Here is a 20,315-nt window from a genome sequence, read left to right on the forward strand (position 1 = left end):
CAACAACTTAAATCAAGTATTACTAAAAAGTATAAATATAAAGACGACGATTTAAAGCTACCAGAGTAGTTACCACTCTGATTAATTTTTCAATGAATAGAACTCTCTCCAAAATATACAAACTTTTATGTAATTTAGATAACAATATTGCCCTTCCAACAACAAAATGGGATGCAGATTTGAGCATCAGCACAGATGAAAGCTTCTGGTCAGAACTCTGTCTAAACACCTTTAAACTGACAAAAAGTCCAAATCTGCAGCTAATCCATCTCAAAACTCTTCACAGAATTTACTACACTGGACAGAGGATGTTCAAGATGGGTCTCAGTAACTCAGACATTTGTGAGCACTGTGACAGTAATCTACCCGACAGCTACATGCACGCACTGTGGTTCTGCACTCCTGTCCAGGCTGTGGCAGCAGGTATGTGCCGATCTATCAGTCTGGCTTAAGGTTTCAATCACGGCCTCACCGTCACTTTGTGTGCTTGGTGACATGAGTGCCATCGATATAGAAGAAGGATTAGCATCTATCATTTTCATAACTCTTTGTATTGCCAAAAAACTATTTTAATAAATTGGAAAAACAAGAAAAATATAAACATGAGTCAACACAGAAATCTGCTGTTTGATCATATCAGCTTGGAAAAAATGTCAGCCCAAAGCTCAAGTAACTTTGAAAGAATTCAGTCTCTCTGGTCTCCTGTGGTTGACTCCATGACTTAGGGCAGGGGTCGGGAACCTATGGCTCGCGAGCCATATATGGCTCTTTTGATGGTCACATGTGGCTCGCAGACAAATCTTTAATTATACTTTTTTTTTTTCATTAGACCAGTCCTTCTCGGGCGCGATGCAATGCCAGAGGCGCGCAGTAGTAGCGGTGCTTAGAGAGAGAAATCTGCACCAGCGCTATAAGTTTACAATTGTCTATTATTTCACAGAGTTTGTACCACCCGGAAACCTGTGAATTGCCGTGCCTAAAACTGCGCGCTCCCGTCTCTGAGAAAGAGCGCGCAGATACGGGGACGGGTTGTGTGAGGAAGAAAGCAGAGGGTGGGGGTGAGGGGTTGTGGGCACCGGCAGCAGGTGAATCGCGCAGGGATTGTAAAAACGTAAAACCCGCTGCCCGTCACTCACTGCAGCGTGTGAGTGTGTGTTTGGCTCCGTATCTGCATGTGATCAGTCTTTGTCACATCTAAAGAACAGTCAGACCTACGATCACGTTTAAAGTCTCAACGCCTGCATGAAGCAGAAACTCACCACGTATCAACCAGACTAGACCATCAGCAAAACTACCACGAGAAATACTCATCATTTATTAGCAACAGCATAACGATGTTCTTAAAAAGAATCCACAGACTTATCTTACTTTAAAATGTTGAAGTTACATCAAATGCACACATTCACTTGTATTTTTAGTTTTAAACATATTGTCGCGGACTGAATTGGATGGCTGTTGGGCCGCGTTAAAAGTTCTGGAGTTCATTAAAGGCATCAAGCAGAGATCTGATTGGCCCTCAGTTCTGTCGCTCAGCCTGTTTGGACAAATGGGGGTTCAGCTATGGGCCGAATAAGGGAAATGGGAGGGCTGGAGCGGGAGCAGGGGAATATAAAGTTGGGAGAAGCGCTTTCGTCTCGGCGGGAGAGATTCAGGAGTTGCTGAATTAATTGTACGGCGTTTGTTGCGGTCTGCAGTAACCAGAATAAAGAACCTTAAAAGATGTTAAGTCTCCGTGCCTCAGTGTGGGAAAGGGACACTACATTATTGTATGGCTCTTTCGAAATTACATTTCAAAACATGTGGCGTTTATGGCTCTCTTGGCCAAAAAGGTTCCCGACCGCTGACTTAGGGGGTGGGGGGCTTGGTCATCGCTGCTCCTTGCCCTTCTGCCGTGGTTTGGGGTAGGGGTCGGGGCTTCCGGTGCCTGGCGGGGGCGGTGGCGGCTCCGTTGGTCGGGGGGTCGGGTCCGGTGCCTGGGTGGGGCGGGCTGGTGCGCTGCGTGGTCCTCTGGGCTTGGGTGTGGGGGTGCGTGGTGGGGGGGTGGGGGGGTGGTCTGGCTTGGCTTGGGGGGGTGTTCCCTTTGCCTGTGTTGGGGGGGGTTGGCGGGGGGCCCTGCTCGGGGGGGGGGGGGGGGGGGGGCAGTGGCGCTGGCTGCCCATCTGCACCTGGGGCTGGGATCGGCCCTTCCCTGGCTCTGGGACGGGCCGGGACAACCCTCTCGGGGCCCCCGGTCGCTCTGGGTGTCATCCGCTTCAGCTGCGGGGTCTGGGGTGGGGTGGGGTGGGGTTGGGGGGCTTGTCGGCCCTTTCCTGTGGGGGGGCGTTCTGGGGGGGGGACCCATTATTGGTACGGGTCGGGGGGGCTGACGGGTACCGCTGAGGCAATCAGTGGTTGCCTCGGCCGGTTGGCTCCCTCGGTCCCGTCAAGGCCTGACCAGAGCTCCTCTAGGGCCGGCGTCAGGGGGTGGGGGCCTGGGCTTGCTCCGGGGGGGGAGACGCTTTCTGGCTCCTCTCTCTCTGTGTGGGGTGGGTGGTGCCGGGCCTGGGGTGTCGGCGCCTCCGGGGGTGGGGCCCCTGGGCTGGGTGGCCCTTGCCCCTTTGCTGGGGTGGGGGGGCTGGGGGACAGCTGTTTGACCACCGGGGAACAGTCTACCAGCTGTCCCCAACTTACCCCCTTCCTCATATTACCTCATATTAGGGTGAGGGGGTGGGGGGTCTAGCCTGCGATGCGCCTTGGGGGGGAGCTACTTGGCAGTGGCCCCCCTCCTATGGTTGCCGTATGGAGTGGGCCCCCCCTCTTTCGGTTTTATTTGCACCTTAGACATGTAGGGTCCTTGGTAGGGGGGGTGCTTGGACATCACTGCAAGCAAGCAGCAGATGTCCTCCTGGCACCCTACCCGGCAATTTTAACCGCACCTTAGACATTTAGGGCCCCTTGGTGGGGAGGGTGAGGGGACATCACTGTGAGTAATCAGGAGATTTCCCCTTAGTGCCATACTCGCCAATTTTAACTGCATCCCCCTTAGTACACACACCCCTCCCCCTTCAATATATACATTCCAACATAAACACACACACATGCACACACACACCCTCTCAAACACACATACACGCACACACATTTTGCAAGGAAGGTGGGACCTGGGTCCATCTGTCCCCTACCCCTTCCCTGGTGGGGGGTGCGGGCCTCTTGGCGACGGCGGCCGTGTCCCCTGGGTGCCGGCTTCCTGGGCCCGGTGGTACTCTCTCCGCACGGTGGGAAGGTTCACATTACACCTGAGCCGGGGGTGTTCGTGTCCCTGGGGGGTGGGACCTGGTCCTTGCCCCTGAGCGCTGGGCCCCGCCAAACTTCCAACAGTGGCCGAGCCTGGTCGGGGCCACATTTACAACACCCCTTGTGGGCCGCCCTTTTTTCCCAGGGGTTCCCCCCTCCTGGGCGGGGGCGGCGGGCCCCTGCCTTGCTCCTCCCTGGACCATCCGTGGGCCGGGTGGGTGGCTGCCTGGAGTGCGGAGCGGGTCTCCCTTGGGGGGTTCTGGCTCGTACCTGGGGTTGGGGCGGGGGGATGCCAGGAACTCCTGGGTGGTGGTGGGGTGATCGTCTGGGGCTGTGGGCGTCCTTCTCCGGTGGGGCCCTGCGTTGGGCTCTTCCGGCGCGGCGGGGGGGCTGCTTTCCTGGTTGGGCTGGGGCGGCGCTCTCTTTCCCTCCCTGCTCTCTGGCTCTGGGGGCCTCGCAGCGGTCCTGCTGGCCCTGGGCTGGGTGGCGGTCTTGGTCGCCCGGGGGGTGGTTGTTCCCTGCCTGTTCCCGTGTGGCGTTGGGGGGATTCCGGCTGCCGCTGCTGCTGCGGCGGGGGTCTGGGTGTGGGGGTGGCTGGGCGCTCCTCCTCCTTCTTTTCACATTCCACCATCCATTTTAGAAGAACATAAACACTCACCTGAGCACAGGTGTTAGCTCACCTTTGCACTAATAGTTTGCGTGATAGTTGGTTTAAAGGCATAGGTATGCGTTCGTGAACACTATCTGTTTTGTGTACATGTTGACATGTGGGCATTTTTTGCAGCTAGCAGGTGTATTGATAACATTTGAGTGTGTAAGGACAGGCCCCGCCCTTTTTGTACTACATTTGAACCGTACCGTAATGATAAACAACCAGTAAACCTGTCTGCTCTATGCTGCTTCATGGTCTTAAACCCCCCCCCCCCCCCCTCACTGTCACCCCCCCCCCCCCCCCCTCTCTAACATCCCTCTCTCTTCTTCCCTCCTTTCCTTTTCCATCTGGTCCACACCAAAGATTTTCAAACATGGTTGAAATTAATAATGTTTGGCCTCAATTACAAAAGGGGTTTATTCAGTCATACCTTTGGTTTGTCTGAAGATTAATAACCCCTCTTGTTAAAGTAAAATATGTCCAACACAAGAGGCCCTCAGCTCTCATCTGCCTGCCTAGCTGTCGGACAGGACAAGTTAAAAAAAAAAAAAAAAAAAAAAGAAAAATTCTCTATAAGATGCAAGACTGAAAGGATGAAAATAGACAAAGTTCGTCATATCATGACCTCATGATTGAAAAGGTTTATATATTTTCTTCTTCATCAGGTGTGAATGATGTGATGTTAACACTTCAACCAGGAAGTGACCATAAAATGCAGAAATAGAAAATGTTTCTGCACTGAGACCATGTGACTCTTCACATCCCAGAAGCTGATCTTAGTGGTTTAGAAGAATGAAGACATTTGCTGTTAGAAGAGAGGACACGGATGAACAAAGAGCAGAACTACTATCAGTCAGTCCACACTGTGAGTATTCTAGACTTACCAGAATCAGAACATTTTCATTTCTTGGTGACTGAAAGAAGTTCACTGCTTTGTGGACAATCTTGACTTGAAGATTTCTCTGCAGCACATTTGAAGAAAAGTACTTTGATTGTTTTAGAAGCAAATCTTTATTTTGCTTTTCCTAAAATCTAATGTTTGTTTTTTTTGCTAATTATGATTAAATGTCATTCACTCATAATTAAAAACCATTATTAAGATTTTTGGAGTTAACTTTTATTGAAATAACTTTTTTCTTGTCTTTATTAAATCAGGTGAAATACCTTTTGTCTTTTTGTCTTTCTTCTCAGTCGAGGACGTTGTGACAGTTGTGTTATTGTTGTCTTGACGAAGGAAACTAGAAGTTAGTGAGTCTTTTCCATTCAATATTTACAGAAAACATCATGTTTTTTTAGTTTCTCACAGTTCTTTGCTTTTCCTGAAACACACTTTCATTTTTCTCTTTTCCATCAGGATTTTCTCATCAGTGTGATTTGATTGTGAGGATGGGACACACTCTGCTCTGTAAACTGGAGTTCATCTGTGAGTTTTTCACAAGAACTTTTGCTGTTTTCATCACATTCATCAGGAAAAATTTCAAACCAAAAAAAAAACTATTTTTGAACTGAATTGTTAGAATTTCATGTTTCAACTGCAGCTGTTTTCTCCACAGGATTCAGCTGAACTCTATCAGGGATCATGATGAACACTTTTCTTTAGAAAGAAATCATTTTTCTTTGTTTATTTACTAAAACTTTGACATTATTGTTAGAGAAACCATTGACTTAATGTCACATTCATTGACAGTTTTAGTTTCATTTCTTTCTATTGTTGAAATATTGTATCAGTTTCTGAATCTCTGATGTTTCCATCTTTCATGTACAGTAGTGCTGTATTCACTCCTCCACAGTGGACACACTGAAGGTGACACTTTTGGACTTTTAGTTGTTTCTTGTCATAGTCTTTACATTTGTGTCAGTTTGATGCATCATTTTTAGACAAAAAACATGATTGATTTTAAAATGTGCTAGTTTGGTTTTGTTGGTGTTTATCTTCAATTAAAAAAGTTTTTTGTAAATTTTGTGTTTGTGTTTGTTCTAGATGCTGAATTGACCTTTGAACCCAAATGGTCATCTTTCTTTGTTGAAGAATCTTTAACCTTCAAATGTGACATGGAGGAAGGAAGAACAGATGACTGGAAATACACATTTAATAGAAGTGATTGGACACCTTATTCTGACGTCACACAACAAGATTTCAAAATAAATCCTCTACAAAAACATCACAGTGGTGATTATCAGTGCTGTGGTCTCAGGAAGGGTTCAAATTATAAAAAGTGCAGCAATAGAGTCTCTATACGTGTATCAGGTAATTTCTAAGTCTGTTTCAGACAAGACTCGTTTTATGAGAGAATTTAGATTTAGAAATTTATTAAATGAATGCCACTGATGCAGCATGATTCTCATAATTGTTAAATTGAAATGTCAAACATTGCAGACAGAGCCAGAGCCACACTGACAGCAGCAACAACAACTGTGTCAGTAGGAGACAGAGTGACACTGATCTGCTCTGTGGAGAAATCTGCTGGTTGGAAATATGAGTGGTTCAGAAGAACCTCACACACCTCTGAAGACACAATCAATGATGGACTAAATGGAAACATCAGAGTCTCACAAGGAGGAATCTACAGATGCAGAGGATTTAGAGGAGAACCAGCCGTCTACTCTGATCCAAGTGATGAAGTCACCATTCAAATAACCTGTGAGTGAGTTCACTTTATTGAAAGCTTTTCACAATCATTGATGTGAACATTAAAAATGTGTTTTATTGTTTTTAAATCTGATGGAAACAGTTTCCAACAAAGTCAGTGTAACCCAAAAACCCAGCTGGTCTCAGATCTTCAGAGGAGAGACGATCACTCTGACATGTGAGGTTCAGGGAGGTGAAGGAGTTCAGTGGGAGTATGAATGGAGAAGACCTCAGTCACAGACATTCAGGACAAAGCAGAAAGACTGGACTATCACAGCTTCCATCAGTGGAGACTACAGCTGTAAGAGCAGACCCACAGATGATTCATATTCTGCAACAAACTGGAGTAAAGCTGTCAGAGTGTCTGTTTTAGGTAAGAGTTTTATTTTTAGCAAAATGTAAAGATTATTTTCATTTTCTACTAAGTTTAACAAAAATGACAAATAGAACCTGAAACCAAAAGGGTCATCTCAATCAATTTGGAAAATGTTACTAACATTTGCTGTAAATAAATAAACTGATGTAAAAACACATCAACTCTGATGTGAAAAGTATTTTTCAGTCAAATACAGACTTTTGCTCAAATATTATTTAAAAATTACAATTTTATAATCATGGATTGGAACAGAGAAAATCACATTGTGGTTCATTTTACAAGGAAGGAGAATAAGTTTATTGGGTTGTGGCTTAAAACTACACAAAGTCATAAAAAAACAAGAAACTCACACCTGTAAACAACAAAACTCACCTCCATCAGCTGTTCATTCCTTCACTCCTTTTTAAAAAGAGAAGTCAGGTTAGACAAAAGAAAATGCTTTTATGATCAATTATCTCCACAAAGGTTTTATCTGAACACAATCTAAACTGCTGGTTGATCAACAGCTTTTGTCGTTGAGACTAAAAAAGACTTTTTCCAGAAAAACACCTGAAGACTTCAATAGTTTGATGTAAAACAGGAAGTTCAAGAACACAAACACACAACAAACACAACATTGTGTTCAGAAATGGAAAACTGAGACCCAGCTGTCACATTCTGAAGCTCTTCTGGCAGTGATGGCTGGTCAATAAGGACACTCACAGTTATTAATATACAAGAAACAAGAAACTCTGAATTTATTCTATAAACCTCTTTGAGATGGAAACATGTTATGAATTTTTCTCTATTGTTATTAAAGGCATCAAAATAGATGACAGGAATCCTTTTAGACAATTAAAGTAAACAAACATGGTTCTATTAAAGAAGATGGTCACATGTTTTATTTCTTAAACTGTAACACGAATCCTTAATTTAAAGTTTGTCATGATTTTTCTTGTAAATGTGTTTTAATATTAATAAAATCTGTTCCTTTTATTGTTTTGAAATCTATTCCAGATCCTCCAAAGGCTCAGATAAGTAGAAATGGAGGAACTCTGAGCTGTTCTGTGAATCCATCATCATCTGGTTGGAGTTATTATTTTTACAGAAGAGAGAAAAACCAGGAAGTACTGACAGTGCAAAATACTGATTTCCATTCTAATAGAGAAATCAGAGTTTCACAGGGAGGAGTCTACAGATGCAGAGGAGGAAGAGGAGAACCAGCCGTCTACTCTGATCCAAGTGATGAAGTCACCATTCAAATAACCTGTGAGTGATTTCACTTTATTGAAAGCTTTTCACAATCCTTGATTTGAACATTAAAATGTGTTTTATTGTTTTTAAATTTGATGGAAATAGTTTCCAACAAAGTCAGTGTAACCCAAAAACCCAGCTGGTCTCAGATCTTCAGAGGAGAGAGGATCACTCTGACATGTGAGGTTCAGGGAGGTGAAGGAGTTCAGTGGGAGTATGAATGGAGAACACCTCAGTCACAGACATTCAGGACAAAGCAGAAAGACTGGACTATCACAGCTTCCATCAGTGGAGACTACAGCTGTAAGAGCAGACCCACAGAGGATTCATATTCTGCAACAAACTGGAGTGAAGCTTTAAGGTTGTCTGTTTTAGGTAAATTAATTTTTGTTTTTTATATAAGTTTGTTCAAACACAACAAAATATCTGTGTTTTAAAACTGAATTTAGGAAATAAATAAATGAATGATTGTCATTTATTAATGTATGTTTTCTAGAGACTCATATTTAAGATATTGGCCTTTGTTTATACAGATAAATACATCTATTTTTGAACTCCACAGCACACAATCCAAAGGCTGAACTGAAGATCACAGAGTCTCCAGTAGGGGGCAGAGTGACCCTGAGCTGTTCAGTGAAGCCTTCATCATCTGGTTGGAGTTTCTTCTGGTTCAGAGGAGAGAAACCCTCCAAACTGCTGAGAACACAAGATGCTGATTTCCTCTCAAATGGACAAATCAGAGTCTCACAGGGAGGAGTCTACAGATGCAGAGGAGGAAGAGGAGAACCAGTTTATCACACAGAGTTCAGTGATCCAGTCACCATTTATGGTGAGTTTAAAAAGAATTTAATGGAGCACAAAATATAAAAATTATAAACTGTATTAAATTTATAATTTTGCACAAAATCTATATAACTGTTACATTTTGTTTCTAAAGCTCTTTAATCTTAATTTTAAACACAACTTTTTCTTCCCTTTTAACTAGAAAGTCACTGGAACAAATTTGTCTTCTAAAAAGGCCAAAATGAGCTCTGCTGTAAATGTAAACACATAAAATTAACAAAAGGATGTTGGTGTGACACTGTGTGTTTGATTTCAAAACAGCTGTGAAAATATTCATTCTTAATCAATAAATTACTGTTTTATTTTTTATGGTTTTGTTCGGCATTTGAAAATGAACAGCAGGGAGGGGTACTGGTAACCATAGCAATTTAGTGACACAATTTATGATGAAAAACCAACATAACTGTGGAATAGACAGAATTGAATAATACTGAGTCCATTTCAGCTAAAGAGCATTGCTGTGTTTCTGTTGCAGTTCCTGCAAAAATCAAAGTGTTGCACGCTGACAGAGTTGGTCCATCATCTGTAAAAGTGAAACATTGACAATAAATGATCTCTGTTGAAGAGAAGCTGCTGATCATTTCTTCTAATAGTGTAGTTTGTCATAGAGGCTCTGTCATAGAGCAGCAGAAGTCACAGCAGAGCAGCAGAGAGGTCAAAACAATCATGAAGAAAGTGAAAAATCTCCTGCTTCATTTCTGTCTGACAGCAGAGTTATCAGAGTTCTGTCAACCTGTGGAGCTTCTTCTATCAGAACCAAAGGTGTCACATGAAAGAGTTTGGTCAGAAACACAACCAAGTCACTAAAAACAACACTATTTCTCCCCCAGAACCTGTCCTGAGAGTGTCTCCATGGTGGTTGAGTCCTGGAGCCTCAGTGACTCTGAGCTGTGAGGTTGAACATGTGTCTGCAGGATGGAGCTTCTACTGGTATAAAGCTGTTCCTGATCTATCACACAAGTCTGGCTCTTACAGCTATGAGCTGCTGCCTGCTAGCTCCAATGGGACTGCAGACAACTCCTACATCATTCATGGACAGACACACACAGCAGGATATGTGTGCAGAGCTGGAAGAGGAGAGCCACACTTCTACACTCTTTACAGTCAGCCTCACTTTGTCTGGTCTGGAGGTCAGACTTCTGATTGTTGATTCATTTCTGTCAACACTGAATGATTTCTCTTCACATTTCTAATGCTGTCAGATTCTGCTCTTTAGTTTGCTTGTTTCCACTTATTGCTAACAGTCAACTGTCATTCAAAATGTTGGAAACAAATGTTTCTTTTTCATTTGCATAGAGCCATTCTAACTCCAAGCCATTGAATGAAAATCCATTGAAACACATTTGTTTTTGTGTCTCTTTGCTCTCCAAATGAAGCTAAAGTGTGCTGATCTTCATCCTGTTTGTTTTCAGATCTTCATCCATCAGCGTCTCTCTCAGTGAGTCCTGACAGAGTCCAACACTTCACCTCTGACTCTGTCTCACTGAGCTGTGAGGGAAACTCTGCTGAGTGGAGAGTCAGCAGGTTTCTGCTTCCTGACTTCCTGTCATTCTGTTCTGACTGGGGAACAATGAATGGATCAACATGTCATGTTCAGAAGATCCAGTCCAGTAATGCAGTGTACTGGTGTGAGTCTGGATCAGCATTCAGCAACGCAGTCAACATCACTGGACACTGTGAGTGGAAAGATGTTTGGATTCCTATTTTTAGCTTGACTTTCATCATTGGATTGATTTGAAACACATGCAGAAGTTGAAGATGGATTTAGATGATCAACTGGATGTCAAAGCAGAATGAAGCAGACGTCAAACATGTTGGGATCATATGTGATGAAGATGAATGTTGATGTTTCCAGATGATGATGAGCTTCTCCTGCTGAGTCCTGTCCATCCTGTGACTGAGGGACATTCTGTTACTCTTGGCTGCAAGTTGAGGACAGAAAAACTTCTTTCTAAAGTGTTTTTCTATCAAAATGACACAATCATCCAAAGTGAGAGCAGAGTGGAGATGATCATCCCTGCAGTGTCAAAGTCTCATGAAGGCTTCTACAAGTGTCAATCCTCAGGAAAAGAATCACCACAGAGCTGGTTGGCAGTAACATGTCAGCAAATCTCTATTGATTCATTGGAAATCCTTTAGGTGATAATATTTACATATATTTGAATAAAACATGTTTTTTTACAGCTGCATCCAGACCTGACAGCTCCTCATTTCCTGTCTTGGTTGTTGCTCTAACTTCTGTAGTTTTGGTCATTTTTCTATTCATGATGTGGTTTCTCTACAAAAGATCAAGAGGTGAGAAATATTACTGATTATTAGATAATATTCATAATAATCTCATGTTAATCAATAACTGATTTTTTTCTTTCCAGATTCAGACATCATCAGGTTTGTGCAGCTCTGTGTTTTTATGTTTAAAGTGTGACAGATGATTTTCTTGGAGATGATGTTTTCAATCATTCTAATCTTTCTATTTCTTTCTTCCAGCAGCTCTCAGGACAACAACCAGAGCTCTGCTGCAGACCACAGAGAAGCTCAGCACAGAAATGACTCCATGCTCCTCCATGGTTAGTCTAAACTTTGACTGGTCTGGATTTATTCTAGAAGTTTGACTTTAGAACAAATGAACTGAACAGAACAGTTTCATCTCTTGATGTCTGATCTGGAAATTGATGGAAACATTTTGTTCCTGTTGGTTTAGAAGAGGTTGATTCTGTCTTTGTGAAATTCCTTTTTAAGGTGGTTCTTCTCTGTTTGAATCACACAAAGGTCCTGAGGAGATTCAAACTGATCCAGAAGATGAAAACAAAGGTAAAATGAAAGAATCAGTCAAGATTAAGAACATTTATCTGTTCATTTACATCTAAATTATTATTCTGTGGAACAAAAATGACAGATTTTCTCTATCAGACATATAAAAAACAAATTAAAGAAAACATCTTTTTATTGTAGACTTTTAGATGAAAGCAGAAATGATCCAAATATAAAAATATGAATAATTGTTGTTTCAGGTGAATCCAGGAAGGTTACATATTCTTCAATCAATCTTAAAACCGTCACTAAGAAAAGTGAGAAAATCAAAGCATTTATTCAACGTTTATCTAAAGAAAAAGCTTCAAGATAGATTTATGAACCAGTTGAGTCAAATCCAATGTTTTCTGACAGAAAAGAGACAGAAAGCAGCAGAGGAGACAGTTTACTCTGATGTGAAGACAGGAGCGTCTGCAGGTAAGATCTGCCACTACATGGAAACATGTTCTCCATCCATGCAGCTGCCTTTCCAAATGACTGTCAGGCTGTCAGCTTCTGTCATGTTGGATGTTGTTTGCTTTTAGATGGCAGTCAGCTGTATGCACAGATCAGGAAGAAAAACAAAGGTAAGTCAAATCTTCATCTTTGTAACTTCACTGACTGAAAACTGCTGGAAAGGAAACTGCAGGATTCATTCAAGTCAATGTTTTCAAGTCATTCACTTGTCACAATGTGAAATGAACACAACTGTCTTTATTGTTTTCCAGTTTCTACTTAATGTTTGATTTGATTTTCTGACAGGAAAATGGTCTCATTCAGCTGATGAGATGCTTTACTCTGAAGTTCAATGAGGACAAACACTTGGTAAGTTTCCATCTGATTCTCTAGAGATCAAATCTGATAGAAAAGATAGAAACTTGAATTTGTTGATGTAGGTTCTGCATCAAGACCATGCTCCACCCTCAGCTGCTGAGTAACTCTGCATTTTGGCTTTTCTTGTAGATCCACAGAGCCAGCAGCATCCATCAATGTGATGAACAAACGTCTCACCTGTAGGTGGCGCTGCTAGGACAGCTGCACCTTTGCTGGGCTCCAAATGTTTGCCTCTCTTTTGGTCTCATTTTAGTATTTTTGTTCAGTTTTTTTATTTCATATGCGATCTTAACAACTTTCCTGCAGCTGCCTAACATCTAATCCTAAAGGAACTCAGGGATGAATTGAATCTGCTGAGATTTTCTCTGGATTGTTAGTTTTTCCAACATCAACCAAGTCTGCAGCTGCAGTCCAGGATCAGCTGATGTCTCTGGTTCACACAGTCTGTTCTATCAAGGCTGATCATGAACAACATGGAGCTTCAGACTTTTCTGTCCTTTAAGATCCTGGACGTCCAGATCCAGGTCAGTCTAGACTTTCAGACAGAGTCTTACTTCCACCAGAACCATCAGGAAACAACTGGACTTGTTCTGTTGTTGAACTGAACGCTGCAGAAAGAGTCTGAGTCCTTATATGGTCAGACTTTGAGACTATTCTTCTCCATAATTACTTTTTTTAAGCTTCTGATGTACTTTTAAACTTCTGAAGTTCTTATAATGTAAAATGTGTTAAACTTTACTAACCGAACAAATTCAGCTTAAAGTCCCACTCTGATCATCTTTTAATTCCCAGTGGTCTTTAAATTATGATTTTGCAGTTTTTAGCCAAAATCAATAAACCTGTGTCATTTTCTAGACCATAGTTTGTGCAGATCAGCAGGAGTTCATTAGAAATTCACCTCTGAGTTGTGTATAAACGGTCTGCACGGAGTAAGCTTGATCCCATTTCCCATCATTCTCTGCTTACACTCTCTCCAGCTAGCGTACAGCTCCTCAAACTAACTTTAGTGCTGCCACAACAATGGCGAGCAATACTGGAACTATCCAGTCGTACAGTTTTGATCCAGATTCCAGCTCAGACGAGGAAAACAAAGACGTTCATGGATCTAGTCGTCTACAAGTGATGCATCAGAATGGAGCAGAGCAGGGAGCTAGTGGCCCACAGATTGTAGCACCTACATCACACCTAAAAGGTTCTTTGTCATCTGCTCCTCATTCGCAAATATTAAAAAAAGAAATGCAATTTTACACTTAATCTACCCAAATATCCTCCATCGTGAGAGAAATGCTGTAAAAACATGTAAAAAAACACCATAAACACAGTTTTCATCAGAGTGGGTCTTTAAAATGCTAACAGATTATAAAAATTAACATTAATAACAGACGACTTCAAAGAAAACTATAGTTTTCTCTCTTGATACTCTGGGCTTTAGAAAGATGGTAAAGTTCTTCTAACAGTTTTTCACGATTTCTTTTATTAAATTTGAAATATAAAAATATATACACTTTTCATGTAAAATTATGTGATTATAAACATATAAATATATATACTGTATATGTTAACTGAGTCTTATTTGAACATTTTTATATCAATAAAACTTTTGTTACTCTTGAATTGATTGTTTTCATCATTTCTGTTCTTGTCATTCTGTGATTTTTATCTGTAACATTATTCAGTTTTCACTGTGAGCCATGTTCATTTACATGTGTTTTCTGTATTAAACATTTTTTTCTTCTTTCAATCAACATTTACACTAAAAACTTTGTAACTGACAGAAAAATCCTTCAAAGAAGTTAATGTGCAAACTTCCAACAAAGATTCACTCAGAAAAAAACAGAGTTTGTCTGTCAGAATGGGTCAAACCCTAAAACCTGTTTTCTTAGAGGTTCAGTTCTGGACTTAAACCAGACCGTCAGAGTAAACCTTGAAGTCTGCAGATTTCAGCTGCATTTCTATTTTCCTCTCCAGTAAAAACAAGTTGTTCTTCCTCAGAGGAAGAGCTTCATTTCTGTCCATTCTCCTGAATCAGCAGCTGAGGCAGCATCTCATCCTCAGACTCAAAAGTCCTAAATGAGACACGACCACCATAAACCACCTGATCGTCCACACAGCGCCTCATCAGATGAAAGAAAGCAGAAAAGATGAACATTAATCCAGCTCCCCAAGAAAGGAAAATGTTTTCTTTGGCGCCACCTTCAGGCCAACTGTGTTTTTATTTTGAAATTCACATCAGCTCTCATCTTACTTTGTCCTGTCTAATTGTTCATTGTTAACATGGCCACTCCCCTGCAGGCTTCATTTACACCTGTCAGAATCCTTGGGGTGACATCAGGAATCATCAGTCCAATTCATATATAAATATAATGGAACTATCAGCCTCTAGATTTCTCTCTGCAGATTCTCTTTATTCAGTTGAATTCAAATGTTGAGAGGTCAAAAGATCTCAACGTGCTGCAAATGAGGACAGCAACACACGATCTACAGGACAGTTTAATACCTGCAAATAAAAAGACAAAAACTCTGTCAACACACCAACACAGCAGCACTGCAACAATGGAAAAACAAGGAGACACTGCAAGAATTTGACCACATGGTGGCGCTGACAGCTGGAAGACAGACAGCCACACTCCTGAACACTGCTCACATATCATGTTATTTATTATACAGCAGAGGAACCATAGAGATTAAAATAACATTATACAGTTTATCTTTGTTATAGTATCATTATTCTATTGTTATAAAGAGAACCAGGAGTTTATAATATTCTAATTTACCATGTTCACTCAAGTGGAGAACTTGCATCATCAAGCATATTTCCAACAACATACATGTGATAGCTGCACCTTTTTAGGGACTTTTAATTTGAGAATCTGTGTAAATTTCCCTGATTTTGGAGGTTATTTTAAAATGTGAAGTTTTGTGCTGATTGAGCTGCAGTTTGTGTGACTATTGATTGTTGTTACTGTGATGCTAAACACTGATCCCAGAATGCCACACAGACAGATGCTAGAAAGCTGCAAGCATTGTGTTTGAAACAATTAACATTTAAAATGTCAAAATGTATGAAAACATTACAGAATTATTTAATTTGAAATTCATTTTTATGAGCCAATGAACACAAACAAACACAACGAAGAGATCTTCAGTCAAGTGCTTTTGTTTACAAGCTTTGGTCCAAAATAGAAATGTCCGGTTAAAGGCAGTGTGAATCCAGACCAAAAGGAAGGTTCAGGACCGGATCCAGACCAAATTAAGTGGACTCGGTCCAGACCAGCAGACTTTTTCAGTCTGAATACACCCTAAGAGAAGAAGATGGCTGCAGTATTGATAGTTATTACAAAATCAAATGACAAAAGACAAAAATCCAAACAGCTGTGTGTGTTCATGTACAACTGTGAGTGTTGTTGTGTCTGTCCATGAAACAAATCCTTGTGTGGATTCAAATAAAACTTAGAAATTCTTTCAAATGTAAAAAAAGTTTTGTACAGTTTGTGAGTCGTGTTCAGCAGCTGCAGAAAGAGTCAGAAGCTGAGTTCCTCAGGAGTCTTATCTTTAAAGAAGTCTAAATCCAGGTGGCGCTCTTGGAGTTCCAGGATAGAAAAGCAGACAGCCCAGTTTTCCTCATTCTTCTTCAGCTCCTGTTGATGACAGAGACATTGACTCAAGTCTCTGCACCGTTTGAGTGTTGTGAAATAACACAAACAAACTGAGCTCAAACAAACTGAACTGTTGCAATAGAAATAATCCATTAGCGTTTATTCATGATTATTTGTTTCACATCAACCAAAAAATCCTCTAAGATTACCTATGTTGGCATCAACATATCTGGATTATTTTCTGGGTCTTCAGGGCATCTGAGTGACTCATAAAGAGCCAAATCACCTTCAAATACAAACCAGAAGAAAATGAAATTAGAAATTTCATACAAACTTTTCAAACATGTTCATTCAATGATTTCTTCATGAAAAATCAGATGTCAGATTTCAAGATGACCATGGAGCAGAGAAGCATTTTCTTCTTCTTGGTGTTTTAAAATGTTGTTGTAGCATTTTTCTCATGATAGAGGACAGTTATAAAGAAAATTCAGATTAAAACTACATTTTTTTAACTTGTCCTGTCCAACAGCTGGGCAAACAGATGAGAACCTGTGCTCAGGTGAGTGTTTATGTTCTTCTAAAATGGATGATGGAATGTGAAAAGAAGGAGGAGGAGTGACCAGCCATCCCCACGCCAAGACCCCCGCCGCAGCAGGTGTCGCAGCCAGAATCCCCCAGAGAACAACCGCCCCCGGGGGGACCACGCCCGCCACCCAGGCCAGGGCCAGCAGGACCGCCACGGGGGCCCCCAGAGCCAGAGAATAGGGAGGCATGGGGGGAGAGAACGTCCTGCCCCAGCCCAACCAGGAGAACTACTTTAAAACAACATTTCTAAGTATTTGTTTATTTAAATTGTTGTGAATTGATAGCAGACAACAAAATGCTGTCTTGAACATGTGACTGGTCTGAGGCTGGATGATTCTCTGTTTTTGATGGACACTAAACTTTTAGATTTACGTAGGTTACCTTCTTTTTATGAGTGTGTTTTTAAGTCTCTGCTAAATGAATTTTGCTACACATTTACCAGGGACCTTTTTTGAAAATAAAATGTCAAATACAATTTTCATTAGCATTTTAATTAAGTGACAGAAAAAGCTGTGTTGAAGTATAAAATGAAAAAGCATTTTAAAGTATTGCTTTTTCATTTTAATTTTGAGTCAAAAAATGCAGCTTCATTTTGAAAATTAAAAAGCATTTCTATCAATCCATTTTAAATGTCAAATTATACATTTCAGATTAAAGCGCCACCCCAGCCCAACCATGAAAGCAGCCCCCCCGCCACGCCGGGAGAGCCCAACGCAGGGCCCCACCGGAGAAAGGCGCCCACAGCCCCAGACGAGCACCCCATCACCACCCAGGAATTCCGGGCATCCCCCCGCCCCAACCCCAGGTACAAGCCAGGACCCCCCAAGGGAGACCCGCTCTGCACTCCAGGCAGCCACCCACCCGGCCCATGGTTGGTCCAGGGAGGAGCAAGGCAGGGGCCAGCGGCCCCGCCCAGGAGGGGAGCGCTCCAGGGAGAAAGGGGGGCCACCAGGGGTGTTGCAAACTTGGCCCGACCAGGCTCGACCACAGTCGGAGATTTGGCGGAGCCCAGCACCCAGGGGCAAGGACCTGGCTCAGGTGTAATGTGAGCCCCCCCCCCCCCCCCCCCCCCCCCCCCCCCGCGCGCGGAGAGAGCACCGCCGCGCCCAGGAAACCGGCACCCAGGGGACATGGCCGCCGTTGCCAAGGGCCCCGTACACCCCACCAGGGAAGGGGTAGGGGACAGATGTTCCTAGGTCCCACCTTCCTTGCAAAACGTGTGTGCATGTATGTGTGTTTGTGAGGGTGTGTGTGTGCATGTGTGTGTGTTTGTGTTGGAATGTATATTTTGAGGGGGGAAGGGTGTGTGTACTAAGGGGGTTGTAGTTAAAATTGGCGGGTAGGGCACTGAGGGGACATCTCCTGATTACTCACATTGATGTCCCCTCACCCTCCCCACCAAGGGCCCTAAATGTCTAAGGTGCGGTTAAAATTGGCAGGTAGGGTGCTGGGAGGACATCTGCTGCTAACTGGCAGTGATGTCCAAGCACCCCCCCTACCAAGGGCCCCACATGTCTAAGGTGCAAATAAAACCAAAAGAGGGGGGGCCCACTCCATACGGCAACCATGGGAGGGGGGGACCACTGCCCCCCTCCCCCCAAAGAAGCATCGCAGGCAAAGCCCCCCCACCCCCTCACCCTAATATGAGGTTATATTAGGAAGGGGGTAAGTTGGGGACAGCTGGTAGACTGTCCCCCGGTGGTCAAACAGCCTGATTGATTTTCATTTGACTGACTGTAGAAAAGCTTAGCTGGATGTGCGTGCAGTGACAGAAGATCTTAATCCACAGGTGGATTAGACAGAAGATCTTAATCCACAGGTGGATTAGAAAACAAGTTTGCATCAATCAGCACTGAATGCTGACTGCAGAAACTTGTTTTCATTTTTCAAATGTCTCATGCTAACGGATTTTCTAAAGTCACTTTCTGACCTTAGCCAAACTGAACTGTTGCAATAGAAATAATCCATTAATGCTTATTTATGATTATTTGTTTCACATCATCCAAAAAATCCCCTCAGATTACCTATGTTGACATGATCTGGATTATTTTCTGGGTCTTCAGGGCCTCTGAATGACTCATAAAGAGCAAAATCACCTTTAAATACAAACCAGAAGAAAATGAAATTAGAAATTTCATACAAACTTTTCAAACATGTTCATTCATTCACACCTGTTAGCTGCAAAAATGTCCACATGTCAACATGTACACAAGACAGATATTGTTCACACATACATACTTATGCCTTCAAGCCAACTAGTGTGAAATATTTCATTCAATCAAGCCAAATATTAGTGCAAAGGTGAGCTAACACCTGTGCTCAGGTGAGTGTTTATGTTCTTCTAAAATGGATGGTGGAATGTGTAAAGAAGGAGGAGGAGCGCCCAGCCACCCCCACACCCAGACCCCCGCCGCAGCAGCAGCGGTAGCCGGAATTCCCCCAACGCCACACGGGAACAGGCAGGGAACAACCGCCCCCCGGGGTGACCACACCGCCACCCAGGCCAGGGCCAGCAGGACCGCCACGAGGCCCCCAGAGCCAGAGAGCAGGGAGGCATGGGGGGAGAGAGAGTGCTGCCCCAACCCAACCAGGAGAACTACATTAAAACTAAATTTTTAAGTATTTCTTTATTTAAATTATTGTGAATTGACAGCAGACAACAAAATGCTGTCTTGAACATGTGACTGGTCTGAGGCTGGATGATTCTCTGTTTATGATGGACACTAAACTTTTAGATTTACGTAGGTTACCTTCTTTTTATGAGAGTGTTTTTAAGTCTCTGCACCGTTTGAGTGTTGTGAAATAAATAAAAACCTCTCCCTCTCTGTTTTGGCTCTTAAAGGAGCCTTTGATGTTTGGTTGGGGATTTGGGATGAAACCACCCCTGGACTTCAGTTGACCTTCATTTTGCAGCTCTGTAGTTCTGACCCTGGAACAGCTGTCTTCACTGTGCAGATAGGAGGACGTTGTATATTAACCGAGTGAAGCCTTTGAACAGGACTAAGTTGCAGAACCATCTTTCCAGTGCATGGACTGAAAAACTGAGTGGAGGGGAGGATGGACCGCATTGGAGAGTTCTTTAAAAAGCTCCTAAACTGAAGAGAACTGGTGACCTCCAATGGAGGATCTGACATGGGGCTGTTATTTGGAACTGCTTTATCTTTGTTCTCAACCACTGTTTCTGACCGCTGCCCTTTTTGTGACCTAAGGGAGACACTTTCTCATGATTTTTTAGCCTTTCAGGCCTCTTCACTCTTTATGTGACTGTGTTCTGTTGATTCCTGGTTGAATTGACGTTTCAAAAATCAAAAATCTTCTTCTTCACTGACTTTTCATTGTGAGGAAGGAAAAGTAAAGAATTAAACATTGAAGGTCCTGCAGCTGCAACAACAGAACACCTGACATGTTTTTCCCTTAGAATGCTGCAAAATATGACCATCAATGGTTCCACAGAACACCAGCATTAGTCTCATTCTTCTGTTCTGTTGGAAAAATCTCTGACTT

General features: G+C 42.6%; 1 protein-coding gene and 1 long non-coding RNA gene across 3 annotated transcripts; both read left to right on the plus strand.

Moving 5' to 3' along the window:
- The first annotated feature begins 9,416 nt into the window (after positions 1-9,416).
- On the plus strand, positions 9,417-11,893 carry LOC144987382 (uncharacterized). Of its 2 annotated transcripts, none has more exons than XM_078936747.1 (7): positions 9,417-10,136; positions 10,419-10,682; positions 10,862-11,107; positions 11,191-11,301; positions 11,379-11,394; positions 11,494-11,573; positions 11,746-11,893. In XM_078936747.1, the coding sequence occupies exons 1-7, from the start codon at positions 9,776-9,778 to the stop codon at positions 11,871-11,873; spliced, it is 1,206 nt and encodes a 401-aa protein (XP_078792873.1). In that variant the 5' UTR covers positions 9,417-9,775; the 3' UTR covers positions 11,874-11,893. The 2 variants fall into 2 exon arrangements, with proteins under 2 accessions (XP_078792873.1, XP_078792875.1); XM_078936749.1 differs by having other exon boundaries at positions 11,776-11,893.
- A 273-nt stretch (positions 11,894-12,166) lies between these two features.
- Positions 12,167-14,244, plus strand: LOC144987395 (uncharacterized). Its single transcript, XR_013651276.1, has 3 exons — positions 12,167-12,234; positions 12,342-12,621; positions 12,760-14,244. It is a non-coding gene; the product is annotated as an uncharacterized LOC144987395 (long non-coding RNA).
- Positions 14,245-20,315: the final 6,071 nt, after the last annotated feature.

Source organism: Oryzias latipes, chromosome 18 (assembly GCF_053564925.1).
Source record: "Oryzias latipes strain Hd-rR chromosome 18, Olatipes_Hd-rR_3.1".
Classification (NCBI taxonomy): Eukaryota; Metazoa; Chordata; class Actinopteri; order Beloniformes; family Adrianichthyidae; genus Oryzias; species Oryzias latipes.